The 14930-nt window shown below is 32.7% G+C and overlaps 2 protein-coding genes across 3 annotated transcripts; one reads left to right on the forward strand and one right to left on the reverse strand.

Moving 5' to 3' along the window:
* The first annotated feature begins 7376 nt into the window (after positions 1–7376).
* On the forward strand, positions 7377–10901 carry LOC123210504 (tubby-like F-box protein 3). Of its 2 annotated transcripts, none has more exons than XM_044628897.1 (6): positions 7377–7826; positions 8632–8719; positions 8995–9124; positions 9210–9389; positions 9621–10107; positions 10607–10901. In XM_044628897.1, the coding sequence occupies exons 1-5, from the start codon at positions 7524–7526 to the stop codon at positions 10090–10092; spliced, it is 1173 nt and encodes a 390-aa protein (XP_044484832.1). In that variant the 5' UTR covers positions 7377–7523; the 3' UTR covers positions 10093–10107; positions 10607–10901. The 2 variants fall into 2 exon arrangements, with proteins under 2 accessions (XP_044484832.1, XP_044484833.1); XM_044628898.1 differs by having other exon boundaries at positions 10613–10901.
* Positions 10902–11485: 584 nt separating this feature from the next.
* LOC123210503 (inactive beta-amylase 9-like) lies at positions 11486–14065 on the reverse strand. The gene is made up of 3 exons (XM_044628896.1): positions 13669–14065; positions 12629–13111; positions 11486–12526 (listed from the first exon to the last, which is right to left on the reverse strand). The coding sequence occupies exons 1-3, from the start codon at positions 13912–13914 to the stop codon at positions 11642–11644; spliced, it is 1614 nt and encodes a 537-aa protein (XP_044484831.1). The 5' UTR covers positions 13915–14065; the 3' UTR covers positions 11486–11641.
* Between the last annotated feature and the right edge of the window lie 865 nt (positions 14066–14930).

The following is a 14930-nucleotide window of genomic DNA, read 5'->3' on the forward strand; positions in this document are numbered from 1 at the left end:
ATAACAATTTTAACTCCCTGTAACAGAAAAAATTAATAAAAGTTTGTCTATAAATGAGAATAAGGGTTTTTCATCTCCCATAGATATAAGTTTGAGAATGATCTAAAATTTGGGTGGAAAATAGTCCTTTTCCCAAAAGTAAATTTTCAATCTGTTAATTTTTTAAAGTTTAAATTGAATCAAAGTTAAGCCTAAAAAAGTTAAATTTGGTCTAACTTGTGAGTTATGAATGATTCGATTTAATTCAAGTTTGACTCATTGTTTGAATCCATTTATATCAAACAATTATCAAAATAATATTATTTTATCTATTATTGGATAAAACAAAATTATTTTTTCAATGAATCATAAACTTAAACGGCAAATTTATGTCCTGAATTTAAGTTGAGTTTTAAACTTTAAACTTAAAGATCAAGTCGAATTTAAGATACCCTTAATTTTAAGTAAACAAACTCAACCAGGAGATGTTAAAGCTCGGTTTGGTTCATATTTATCTCATAAGGATTTTGTTTTCTACTAAATTATTCCACTTCTATGCTATGATAAAGTAGATAACATGTTTGTAAAAAAAAAAAAAAAGACTCTTATTTCAAATTAGAGCCAAAAATTGGAATCAACAAAAAGCTAGTTTGTAATGTTATTTTCAATGACACCTAGTACACAGATGAATATAACAACTTTGTTTTAAAAACCCATATTTACCCAAAAGGACCCAAAAAAAAAAACCAACATATTTTATCTCAACTTTGGGTTGTATTTGATAAAAGCTCATTCGAATTGATGAATAATAACTTTAAAGAAGGAAAAGAGTTGCAAGAGAATAAAAAAATCAATAGAAAAAAAGAAAAAAAACACTAATAAGACAAGTTTTAGTGTAATGACACAAACGAGATATCAATCATGAGTCAATATTAGATATAGTAATTACCATGTTAGCACATGAGCTAACACAACTCATAAATTTTGGGCACAACCTACAAAGGTCATATCAGAGCCATGCAAAAAGGCTTGTAGGTTGACACAACTCGCAATGCCAAGGGCCTTTGAGGTTTGGTGGGCTTGCACCACCCACCACTGACTTGCATTTTTGTGGCTTGTGGCATTACGTGACTCATGGCATGCCAAGCTTGCCATTTTTAACTTGACTTAACACGAACTAGATTTAGCCACCTCTAGTTGAGACTGAGCTTGATAAACTAATTTTTTTTCAATTTAAGTTTCATTCATTCAAATTAAATGTTGAATTAATTCGACTAAAACTCATCTATAATATTTAGAGATGAATTCAAATTGAGTCAAATCTAAATAAAGATTAACAAAAGTTTGATTTAAATAAAAAATAATTAATTCGAGATAAAACTTAACTCAAAACAAGAAGAATAACTAAAGAAGAAAAAGAAATTACTCAAAAATAAGAGAAATCATTCAAATCCAAAATATTCATTTAAAATAAAAAAAAGCATTAAAGAGGCCAACTCCTGTTCGAGCTGAGCCGAATAGAGGTCCTTGCTTGAGCAACTTGGATTGAACCCATCCCAAACTGATCTCTCTTGAAAAATATAGCATAGGAGTTTTATTTGGGCCATAAAAATAGGATTACTGAATACACTCAGCTTAATTTATAATTTCATAACTAAATTATTATTGGGACAAAATCCTGAGGCGCGCCTTAGCTACTTATCATTTCAAGTATTTGATCTTGAGCCGACAATTGCCGCTAGTTCTCATTTTCGGCATTGGCCTTGTCGGAGGAGAGAGAAGAAGAAGAATACAAAACCTAGAACGGATAAACTTAAACCAGTACCCAAACACTCACTCGTTGTCTCTATTTCTCCAGCATTCTCTCGCGTTTCATGGATCCACGTGATGATTTTTTAGCAGTTGTATTGGGAGAACATGTTTTGATAGGTTAAGGTAAGCTTTTATTGTTTGATTTGACAGATTCGACTTCGTTATTTGATTGATTAGCTTAGTCAAGGTTATTTTATTTTGAATACATCGGAAGAATGATTTTCATTTGCCTTGTTTGAAGTGATTTCAATTGCGTTTCCATGAAATTGTTCCTTTGTTGGCGTAACATCCTGGTCTAACACTGTTAATATATTGTCAGCTTAGGAGCTGACTAATTATTAACCCGACTATTTAAATTTAGTAGGAGTGTTACATTTACCCCTGGGCGGTGTCGCTTAGGATTGCTCCATCATAGTTCAAGAAGATAGACAAAATGTCTCTTATATTGAGCTTTACAATTTAATAAAGTGTTAGTTAACTGTTGTTTTTGTCTTTTTGTTATATTTCAGCTGCAATGGTCTTTGCATGCGGTTGTGCAATTATTCTAGAGAAAAGAGAAATAAATTTGCGAAACAAATAGCTTGCAAGTTAAGTTGAGATAATAGTGCGCCTGGTATTAGTGGTTGTGCCAATTAAGTTCTGTAGGAAGTGGGAGAATGACAATAAGGGCTAGACATCTGTAAGTGGGAAGGTTCTAACTGAAGAGAGCACACACAATGTGACTCTTAATTGTTTGTTTGTGGCTGTCCGTTCACTCCTATGCACATGACCTGTGCAAGATTTGTGCACAATATAAATCTAGCATGGATCTTGCGCAAATCGTGCACGGATTTTGCGCATATTTGAGACCCTGAAATAACCCAAAAAGTATTGGTCAAAATATGTTTCTGTTAATAGCCCACCTCAGTTTCCCAATGTAAGTGTTGCTCCCCTTTCACATATCATAAGCTTGTAGAGATATGATATAATCAGTGCAGGTGGGGCGTCTGTTGCATTTAGTCTAAAAATACATTATTTTTGTTAAGTGCAGCAGAGCACCTGGAAACTAGGGCATTCTCCATCATTTCTTGTTTCAATTATGCTCTGATAAGCAACTTTTGCAGAATCCTGCTTAATTGTTTTTTGCGTGGTAAACATTATTCGGATACATAAATCTCTTCATTCACCAAAACACATGACCTAAACTTTGGATTCGATATTCAGGCAGTGGAAGGCCTTGTTTTTGTGTATATTCTTGCAATTTGTTTGTATACATCACTGGTTCTGGTAAACCTGAACAAAAATATATAATACATGATTTTCTCAATATGCAATTATTTAGGCCTTGAAGTATTATTTTTTTTGTCATAATTTATCCCTTTTGTTTGTGGGTAAGGATGCAGTTTAGTTCAGTCACCACAGCAAGTTGCGGTATTGTCGATAGTATGAAAATTTTCTTATATTTTGCAAAAATTAGGCCATCAATATGCATCTATTTTTGGAAAAATCTTTCTTCAGCTTACAAATTGATTATATAAATGCTTGTTGGGAACCAAGTTTTAAATGAAGGACCTGTACAGTCAACCGAGAGGATGTGTTCTTGTTGGGACTTAAAAGAGTAATATTATACGCATAAATAATATGTACAATTTTGTATACAAATAATAATATATTAACATCACAAGGTAACATGTCTTTGCTTGCGCACATGGTTTTATTGATTCAAAAATATATATTTTAATTTTGTTGAAGATAGGAAGGAGGTGGAGAGAGGGAGCAATGTTTCTAAACTCAGAGTAAACTGGGTGGTCAAACTAATTTGATTAAAACTTGATGTTCAATCTAGTCTAGATCGATCCTTAAATTAATCATTACCTCATATTGATTAGAGATTAAATCAGATAAACTATATCTAGTCGTGATTTAACAGTTGAGTCAGTTTGATCAAATTGTCATGCTAATATTAATAATTGTAAATTTGTAAAATTTTGCGATTGTTCTAGTTTGTGTCAATCCGTAAACTTGTATTAATCATTGTCTCATATTGATTAGAGATTGAATTGAATAAATTCTGTTGAGTCATGGTTCAATTGTTGAGTTAATTCAATCAAATTGTCATAATAATGTCAACAATTTCAATTTATAAAAATTTATAATATATTAATATGTATAATATATTATCAAGTCAAATTTTTATTTTGTTTAATATTATTTTAATATTTATTTAATCTGTTATGAATATATACATATGATTAGGTTATAGTTTTGTTTGGATAAGTATTGTTATAATGTTTGTTTAATCTGTGATTGATTCCATATTGATGGTTGGACCGGTCAAAGTGATCCCTTAGCCAAGCCATTGCTCCCTTCAAGTCTGAAAACATTGGACTGGAAAATGTGGGCGCACGTAATAGACGGTTTTGGGAAAACCAGACATGCATATGCTTAGTGCCCTTGTCTATACCTACTATTATAAATGATTCTCCGTTTTATATATATATATATATATATATATATATATGTATGTGTGTGTTTATATATAATATTATTTTATTTTTAATTTAAAATTATTTAATTAGGAGGTCAAACTTAGCAATTTGGGCAGTCAAGTCAACAGCAGCCATGAAGCCCATTCCATTCCATACCATAGCTTTTAAGTTGCCCATGTTTTTGTCATGTGAATATTTCATACCCGTGAAGGTGATTCTTCTTCCTTTAAGATTTTTTTTTTCATCACTGTTCTTGTTTAATGTTATTATTTGTCCATTTGAATGAATTAAATTTAAACAAAAACTAATTATTTTGAATTCAAACTGAGTATAAACTTGTTTTATTTAGGTTTGATTTAGTCCGTTTCAAATCTACTTTTACAATGCACCCTCTTGGTTCTTGAATTGATTTCTCTTTTCTTTTATTTAGTTTCATTGTATTTTTGCTTTACCTGAAATTCATATTTTTACGTGAAAACTAAAAAATTGAGTGAGAGGATTACTGTTAAGTCAGAAATAAAATTAGGTCTAGTCTCAACATATTAGTTTAAGATTAATTCGAATTTAAAAGTGTTAGTTCAAGATTAATAAGTTGAATTTTAAATTTGATTCGAAAATAATTTAATTTTATATTTTATCTTGCTTAACTCAAATTTGAGTATATTGATTGGTTAAAATTAAACCTAATAAGCAGTTGGGTTAGGTCGGGTCAAAATGGATAAGGATCGAAAATAGATTGAGATATATGAATAATATTTTAAAAACCCATATTTGTTTGATGGATACGGATAAACCCATGGGTTACCATAATTATTAACTTACTCAGTTTAATATTTCATATTTTAGTTATCCAATAAAATTCAAAGAGAAAATTAATTAAATGTTACCCATTTTTTGAGTGGGTATTCGAAGATAATTTGGATAATTTATCTATTTTGTCAGGTTTAATTAAAATTTAACTTATTTTATGAAAACAAGTTTATTTTTTATTTTAAATTTGACTCTTTTAATTTAAACTCAAATTTTAGTTCGATCAGATTAAATCAAATCCAACCTAAATGGAAAGAAGTATGTACATATTTACCACACAAATCATGTTGTGGTGTTGCTAATTTGATTAAAAATCGTGTAAGAAATGCCTAATGCTCAACTGCTGAATCTTTGATGTGTCAAAGAGAAATTCAACTACCATCCAACAACGCCAAATAAATGAAATAAGAGCAATATTATGTGAACATATTTTAGGTACATAAATATATACACACTTATATGTGTCATCATATAATTGATTATTATTTTATTTTTAATTCAAAATTATTCAATCACATGATAACATATATAAATGTGTATATATTTGTGTATCTAAAATAGATACACATAGTTTTATTAATGAAATAATTCTCTTAACATAAATTATATTTTTAATTTCATATAAAAATTTAAATATATTATAAATAAATATATATTTGAATTGAATTGATTTAAATTCAAATATATGTTTGGTTAGAAAAAATCAATTCGAATTAAAACTTTAATTTGTCTTGAGTTCGAGAATCCACCGCTACCATCACATCGAAGCTTTTATTTATGATAAATAATTCTTTTTTTTTATTATTACTATTCTTTTCCCTAGTGACTATCATCTTGTCGTTTCGGTGCCAAATTTGTCGTTTCGGTTATAAACTGAGCTAAATCTGATTTTTGTTCGGGTCCATTAAGTAATGCATAGGGACAAAAACGTCCAGACAAATTTCGTAGTTCACCCCGGATCTTCCTGGAGTTGCCCACTTTCTTAATCACAAGGACAAGTTATCATATAAATAATAATATAAATACGAGATGTAAACACCTTCCGAACAAATCCATTATAAATTTTAATTATTTTTTTATTATTAAAAAAGGATTGATATATAAATTAAATTATTGAGGAAAAGGTGTTAGGTATTATTGATATAGGTTTGACGACGAAAGCAATTTCAATAACAAATAATTTAATTAAAACTAAATTTTAATTTTAATTTAATTATTTAAATTAATTAGTTTATAAAAAAGTTTTCATAAAAAATATATTTAAATTATAACTATACAGTTGTTTTAGATTTTAATAAGAGATATTTTTGAAAACCGAGAGCTGAAGATATTTTCAACTTTGTGGATGAGGACAAATTGACTACAAAAGGCTAAGATTTAGCTATTATCAAAGTTTTCACAAATAATATTAAATAATTAGGTTATGCCTACAAGTAATTATCATTAACAAATAAAAATCAATCCTATGAATGAAGGACTTATTTATTTATTTTTAATCAAAAATTATTTAATTATATAATAATATATAAATTTATTTGTAATTATTAATAATAGACATATAAATCAATAGAGTTGGATATTGCTTGATTAGAGTTCAGCTCAATGAAATTCACTTAGGGCTCGAGCTTAAATATTATTAATTTGAGCTTAACTTAAATAATTAAAGTTAAATCTTGTAATTTATATATTTATTAATCACCTTATATTTTAGAGGTGTCAATGTAAAAATATTAAAATGATAGGAATTATTGTTGTTATACTCAAATGGAGTTGCGATTTTATGGGTCAAGCAATAATGGAGTTTGGCTCGAGTATAAGATCAAATTATTTGAGTTTAATTAATGATAGTCAAACCGAGTTCAATTCAATATGAGTCAATCCACAAGTAACTAATAGGTAGGTCAATTGATTTGTAGTTGTAATTAGTACTTATCTATTTATAATTTAACTATTATTGTTACGGATAATAACTTGATCATATCTGTCCGTCTTATACAAAATGAGAATGAAGATAAAAATATTCTCTATATGAGAATTTATATATCCCCTCCTCAATTTGTCTTTTTTCTATCGCACACTTATTTTAAAAAAATAATATATAAAAATATTTATTATATTTATAATTATTTAAGAGGAAAACACGAGAAAAATGGGAGAATTATTCATCGTCTAAAAATTTGTTATAATTAATTTTATTTTTTATTGAAAAGATTTTTACAAAAATAAAATCCCAATAAAAATCTAGAAAATTAGTGGATAAGTTACTATAAAAAAACAGATAAAATTCCCGCATAATTTTTTCTCTTGGCTCCACACTCTTCACTTCCCTGCCCAAAAGCAACTTCCACCAACCAACCTCTCTCTTTCTCTCTATTCTCTTCTCTCTTCTCTGTTTTCTCAACCCTAAAAAGAGAAAAAACATCATAAAAATCGAAACTTTATTCTGTAACGTGCATGATAATCAAGAATATAATCCAAGAGATCATGTGGCCGAGGTCGCACCGCGTGGTTGTGGACGGCGCCGACTACGACTCCGACGGTGGGGGCGGTTCCACCTCCTGCTGCTGGGCGAATCTGCCGCAGGAATTGCTCCGAGAGATTCTCCTGAAGATCGAGGCGTCGGAGAGCGCGTGGCCTTCTCGGAAAAGTGTCGTCGCTTGTGCCGGAGTTTGTAGAAGTTGGAGACAGATTACTAAAGAGATTGTTAAAGTCCCTGAACTTTCTGGTTATTTGACTTTCCCCATCTCCGTCAAACAGGTCTCGTAATGATTTTATTTTATTTTATTTTTTGTTTATTATGAAATCGTTAAATTTTATTTTCTGGGTTTGGATTGGAACTTTGAATTCTATAAGTATCATGTTCTTTGATTGATTTGTTAATAAAATAGTTAAGCTTTCTATTGCCATGTTTATACCTGTTGAAAGTGCAACACAAGAATTTCATTATTTTTCCGGGTATGTGAAGATAATTTTACATTTTGTTGGGCGAGGATTTAAGATTCTCAAAAAGAATGTGCTTCAAATTTCTTTATATTTGTGTTTTAACATATGCGTGCGATTACCTACATAGTGGAAAGTGGGAACCATGTTTGTTCAAGGCAGTTCTAATTGAGTTATGAATCATTTTATGTTTCAATTGTAAAACTTAATGGCGATTAACTAAGATTAACTTGGGAGGACCACACTTTAGATCCCAACAATATAGATAGGGGAACCTTATGGGAAGCTTCTATCCGAAAACTGTGCAAGCTATTTATGGACCACTTTTAGCTTTAACATGTACGTCCATTTGATCATTAGATTCTACTTTTAGCGGAGTGTAAATAGTTCTGTTTTCCAGGGGTTAAATGCCTATTGTTAGTTTAGCTGTAATTGAGGTGCAATGTGGTATCCTTGATCAATGGTGTACTATTTAAAACTTCTTGTTGGTTATTAAAACTTATGATATATTGGCTACTGATCTGATGATATTTTGAGTTTGGAGTTTCGTGGTCAGCTTGTTTTTCCTGCTTGTAGAATATTATATCATGCATTTTAATCTTGTGTGGTTACTTTTTTGCAGCCTGGACCAAGGGATTTTCTCCTTCAGTGCTTTATAAAGCGCAACCGGTCTACTCAAACATATCACCTTTACCTCAGTCTAACTAATGGTGAGCATATTGTGTCTGAAATATTGATTTAAAGCACTGCACTTAAGCTTGTTATAGCTAAATGTGGTTGAAATTACTGTCTCTTAAAAAGAAAAATAGGCCAAGACAAGATATCAGTATGCCCTGTTTTGATCGGTTTTCTCAGTTGCTGATTTAAATAAATATGATATAACCTGGTTCTGGTTGTCCTATCCAAAAAAATAAAAAATGTAACCTGTTTCTTGTTCTATTTTTCAGTGTGTTTTAACCTTTCGATTCCCTTGTCTCTATGGCAGCACTAGCTGATGATGGAAAGTTTCTCCTTGCTGCCCGCAAGTGCAGACGCCCCACCTGCACTGATTATATCATATCTCTACATGCTGATGATATGTCAAAGGGGAGCAACACTTATATTGGGAAACTGAGGTGTGCTATAACTGAAACATGTTTTGACCAGTACTTTTTGGGTTATTTCATGGTCTCAAATTTTGATGTTTTTATTTTTGGTTAGATCAAACTTCTTAGGAACCAAGTTTATAGTCTATGATGGGCAGCCTCCTCATGCTGGAGCCAAGATGACAAGAAGTCGCTCCACTAGACTAGTAAATTTGAAACAAGTTTCTCCAAGGGTCCCACATGGCAACTATCCAGTTGCTCACATCTCATATGAATTGAATGTATTAGGCTCCAGGTAAGCATCTGCTTTATGCATCTTTAATTTGCCTCTATGGAGAAAACAAATAAATATTCGTGCAGGTTTTAATTTTACTTACATCCAATTGCTCAGCAAGGACATCTAATCTACTACTACTACATGAACTTTATGTAGAGCAACCAGTGAGGTTTATACAAATAGAAGCAATTGTGTGAACTTCATTATGCATTTTAGTAGACACTTAAAAATTTTATGTGAAACAATCAGGGGTCCTAGGAGAATGCTCTGTAGTATGGATGCCATTTCTGCTTCTTCTATCGGACCTGGAGGAGTAGCCCCAACACAGACAGAGTTTTCTCTGGGCAATGTGGATTCCTTCCCATCAATCCCATTTTTCCGGTCAAAATCAAATCGCTTGGAGAAGTTCTTATCTGGACCTTTGACCAGTCAGAAAGAGGGATCACTGGTGTTAAGAAATAAGGCTCCCAGGTGGCATGAGCAGCTCCAGTGTTGGTGCTTGAATTTCCATGGACGAGTAACAGTTGCTTCTGTGAAAAACTTTCAGCTAGTAGCTTCTCCTGAAAATGAACCGCCACGGCCAGAACATGAGAAAATCATTCTGCAGTTTGGAAAAGTGGGGAAGGATTTATTTACAATGGATTATCGATACCCGATATCTGCATTTCAAGCATTTGCAATCTGCCTTAGCAGCTTTGACACTAAGATTGCTTGTGAATGACACATGGGCTTACAGGTCTGAACTAACTCATTTGAAAATACATTTCATGCTTTGGCATATAGAAGAAGCTTTCACTCACTAATAGATGTAGATCTGCCTTACTGTTCCCAATGTCAGGAGGTAGTTTATAATTGACAGGTTGCTTTATATCTAAAAGTATTGTTTTTTCTGAGAATTTTTCAAGTTTGTTAAATGCTCATAAAACTTGTATCATTAAAATCATTCTTAAAGTATTTTTTAAAAGATTTGATACCTAAATTTATTATTCAGATATATCAATCTGGTTGATCACATAATGATTTGTGATAATTTACTGAGTATCCGGATACATATGGAGTTATGCACATCTATTCCATAATTAAGTCGTTCACCTGCAGCTTACATTCACATTATTTGTATTGCTTGGTTCTTTGTGCAACTGCCGATATGCACAGATTGACAAGATAGTGACTAACCAAGTTGATTTTCTGTTGTCCAGATGAGTATTACTGACCATATTTTCCCCTTTGGTTAGGAGCAGCAAGTTTGGAGGTCCCATTGCAAGTTGCTGTAAAATAAGTTTGTTTAGGGGAGTCTGATACTAAACGCAGAAAGGAGATAGACGGAAAGGAGATGTCAGATTCTTTCAAGGTCTTGGTGACTTGGCTTAAATTCTGCTATGATCAAACTGTGAGAGGACGTATTGATTTTAGTGATCCTAGAACATTTGAACCTTAGTCATCTGTCTTCCTCTGTATATTTATTTTGATTGTGTACATAGTTTCACTGTTTATGAAAAAAAAAATAGCTTGGCTCTTGCTTGTTTGCTATTTGATCCCTTTAATTTGGATGAATACTGAACTTCCAGTGCCGGTTTATTCAAAATCTGTTGTCTTTGGTTTCAATAGCATGAAAATGCTTCATTGCATCTCAAATCATGTGTGGTCAATACAAACATTTCTGCCTTGCAAAATTTATCTCTGTACATTTGTTGATGTAAGTTGCTGGAGTTCGACAAGCTGTACCGAAGGGAAGCCCAACCTGATGGGGAAGTTGTTAGCTCGCAGTTGGACTCGTCTCTTGGCTTGAGTTTTGATATTTAAAATAACCTTTTTTTTATCATTACCATAACATAATTTTGGGCTGATTTTAGCTTGAACTCAATCCATATGAACTTGAACCGAATTATTTTAAACCTAAACTATTTTGCTTGGAGTCCAAACCCTAGTCCAATGGTATGATTACATTTCAACTCGTTTATAGCTGTTAAGTATCCATCATTTATACATTATCATGTTACACTCTGGTAATATATGTCCATGATTGTGGAGGAAGAGAGTCTCCAATGTATAAAATTCAGAGAATGAATATGCAAATTTAAAAATTGATTTTAAAAAAAAAAAGAGCAAAGAACTTCGAGGGAAATTTTACCATATGTATTTATAATTTTTTTTTGGTTTCAATATAAAAAAAAAAAAAAGAGAAGTCCCTAGTTCTCTTTGGTATCCTCCTGCCCAATACAATCTTCTCACTTACAGTAACAATATATTTACATCAATGAAAACCAAACCTAAGCAGTTTGTACTTGAATACTTGTCCCTGAATTCACATGTGAAGATGATTCTGTGACTTGTTCCTCTTCTGCTAAATCGTCTAAATGCAATCCAGGTTGATTAAGGTTCCTAACAAACTTGGTGAATAAAGGGAAATTATCAGGTGAAAAGAATGAAGCTCCCATTCTCTGATAAGTGAATGAGTTCACCGCATTCTTTACACCGGACAAATTTTTCTGTATCTGATTGAAGTCAGCAGGAGTTTCTGAGACCAATGAGTTCTGCCCGGAAATCTCGACCCCATAGTGTCTGCAAGCTGCTTTGATTTGTTCAAGTAATAACTCAGGGCTTGACGACTCATGGCCCTGATTATGATCTGAAAGATCCATTCCTGGCAAGATCATTTTGCAGGAATTCTTCTTGAACATCTTAGCCACTGCTGCATAGCCTTCTTTGTTGACTGTGTTATAGAACCCAGCCGTGAGTTCAGAAGCATGAGACCGGGTTTTATACCATGTGTGCATGAGTGGGATTTTGCCGTGAACATCCAGTCTGGTATCCCTGAAAGCTGAAGAGGCAAGGGAGAGAAGACGATTTCCATGAGAAATTAACTGGCTTGAGTACCAGGAAAGGAAGAAGTCACCATAAGGAGACTCCCAAGATCCTTCATGATCCTTGAAGAAAGTGTTTGAATTGGGTAATTGATCATAATTTGGTACATCATGAGGACCACCAAGTCCCCATAAAGGATTTCCAGTTGCTTCAGCATGTTGCTTAAGAAGTCTAAGCATGTTCTCATCATAACATATGAACTCTCCAACTCCCGGGGTTTTGCTTGTGCCTAGTCGGTGATGAGATGGATATCGAAGCTCACCATCCGGTCCTAGACTCATTGAGATGCCCTGCAATGTTCCGAAATTCCAGGCCAGTAATCATCAGTATCCAGTAAAACATTCAATATCTAGTTGTTTGCATGAAAAAGAAATTGAAACCAAACTTCTTACTGTGATTGTGGAACCCATGTAAGGCATGAATGCAGACTTAAAGCTCTCACAAAACTCCCGATAAACTTGGACTGGAGTCTTCCCATCAAGAACCAGAAGATCATCGACAGCCAATGACAGGCAGTCTTTATAATGCTGTCCTGTCCGATCTTTATAAAAGATGCTAGGTTGAGTTTCACCGATCTTGGATACCCACTCTGGAAGTGGAACCTTTGGCTGCTTAGAAGCATGGAAACAGAGTGAAACATGAAGTTTGAGACCGACTTTCTGAACCATCTCGGCAACAGAAAGGTAGCTCGACCATTCATACCTACCCCTGGCTTCCCTTTCCACTACACCCCACCACAGCGGTAGCTCAACACCTTCCACTCCCAAGAGTTTCAGAGCTTTTAATCCCACCGCTATGGCTTTCTCATGGTTCACAGTATTGCAGTCAGAAACTGCATCCAACGGCAGCCCGACAAACAATTTTACACCATCAGACTGCAGGATAAATGCAACAAGCTAAAATCAGCTAAGTCATAAAAGAACTCTCCATGAACTCAACAATAATTTCAGTTTCCTCATCAAGTAAAAGGCGCCTTATATAATTATCAGAATAATGATCCGCCTCCTCCACCTCCAAACCAACTAAAATTGGTTTATTGTTGACAAAGGTTGAAAATTTTTATTCAATAAAATTTTTACTTCTTCTAAAATCTGTACACAATCCAGCTCAAAGAGCTGCTCAATTAACCAGGTTAGCATATCTAACATTAAAAACACAAAAAATGATTTTTTTTTTTTTTATAAAGTGAAAAGCTTACTGAACTGGAAGAAGTGAAAAGATTAGTGATTTAGCCTATCGATTGCCATTAAGTTAATAATATCTAATCTGTTGTTTAGAAATGATTTTTGGAACTTTTATAATTGCAAAAACTGCCCAGTTTCCATTTCCGAAACCTGGAAACTATACCCACCCAACGTTCCCACGCATTATAGATTTAAAGAAAAACCTAATTTCAAACTAAAACACGAAATTCCAGGAAAAAAACACATACCAATTTGCCTTTAGTAGCAGGAAGACGATCGGATCGAACAACGGGTTGAGAATGAACAGCTTTTAAAGAAAATCGAAGCCGAGCTTTTCTCCAACTCGATCCTTGACCCATCAAACAAACACCACTGTTTCTCCTAGAAAATATTAACTCATCCTTTCTGGGTACACAATAAAATCTCAAATTTCTGTAAGCCAATTCCTTCCTCACCATATTTCCCTGAGAATAGCCCATCACAGAGACCTCCATGATCAGAAAAAAAAACTGATTTTTTAGAAAAAAAATATTAAGCAATTCGCAGGAAAATATTTCCCAATACCCAAAAAGGAAAAAAATAAAAGCTGAGAAACAAAAATTGATTGAAAGTCAGTCGGATCCCAGGAACGAGTAAATTATTGAGAAATAAAGAAGAAGATTTGTGGTTTATATAGAAACTTGAAGACGGGATTTTCATCTAGACACGTAAGAGAATTTGATTAAAAAAATATTATATCTGTTCAAATATGGACACGTGTCGATATATTAGCTCCCCAACTTTGAGCCGCATATATTTTGTTTTAGACTTGGTTTTTTTCATTTATTTATTAATTTAAAGAAAATAATATTGATTAACCCATACTGATTTTACAATAAATCTAGTTAGACTTACTAAGGTTGGATTTATACCGAGCTGGTTTGCTATCAAGAGCCGATTCAATTTAATTTAATTTGACTCAGTTATGTTTATATTGAACTCAAATCAAACTTGAGTTTGAAAGATTGATTCATTTTTTTAACAAAATAAAACTTGCTCGATCTGACTTGCAAATAGTATAATAAGTTAATTTTATTTGAGTTTCACTCGCGATTTAATCTGAGTCACATAATTAATAAAAGAATATCGTTTTCTTTATTATTGGATAAAATGAGATTGTTCTATCAATAAATCGTAAATTCGAATTATGAATCTGAATCATATTCAAATCATGAGCTCCAAACTTTGAATTTATGGACATAACCAAATTTAAACTATCTTTTAACTTTGACTTAATGAGTTTGAATTATACTCAAGCCATCGCATTATTTGAACCGGTCTCAAGCTAGTAAGTGTTTGCTTTCAATTCAGTTAGATTCATTTCCACCCTTGGGTTGGCGTAGCACATGAAATTTCTAAAGCATTTATAAACCTGCCTGTCAAAACGGAGCTACGGGTCTTCTTCCAACCACTCTCTCTTGTTGGCAAGCTCTTTTTGGTTCAATAAGAATTCATCTTTGCTTTGAGTAGG

This window comes from Mangifera indica, chromosome 3, assembly GCF_011075055.1.
Source record: "Mangifera indica cultivar Alphonso chromosome 3, CATAS_Mindica_2.1, whole genome shotgun sequence".
NCBI lineage: Eukaryota > Viridiplantae > Streptophyta > Magnoliopsida > Sapindales > Anacardiaceae > Mangifera > Mangifera indica.

Coding starts and splice junctions, on each gene's coding strand:
- LOC123210503 (XM_044628896.1), bottom strand. CDS start 13,914: ATGGAGGTCTCTGTGATGGGCTATTCTCAGGGAAATATGGTGAGGAAG. Junction 13,112..13,668: donor CTGCTACTAAAGGCAAATTG/GTATGTGTTTTT, acceptor TTTATCCTGCAG/TCTGATGGTGTAAAATTGTT. Junction 12,527..12,628: donor ACATGGGTTCCACAATCACA/GTAAGAAGTTTG, acceptor GGAACATTGCAG/GGCATCTCAATGAGTCTAGG.
- LOC123210504 (XM_044628897.1), top strand. CDS start 7,524: ATGATAATCAAGAATATAATCCAAGAGATCATGTGGCCGAGGTCGCAC. Junction 7,827..8,631: donor TCCCCATCTCCGTCAAACAG/GTCTCGTAATGA, acceptor ACTTTTTTGCAG/CCTGGACCAAGGGATTTTCT. Junction 9,125..9,209: donor ACTTATATTGGGAAACTGAG/GTGTGCTATAAC, acceptor ATTTTTGGTTAG/ATCAAACTTCTTAGGAACCA.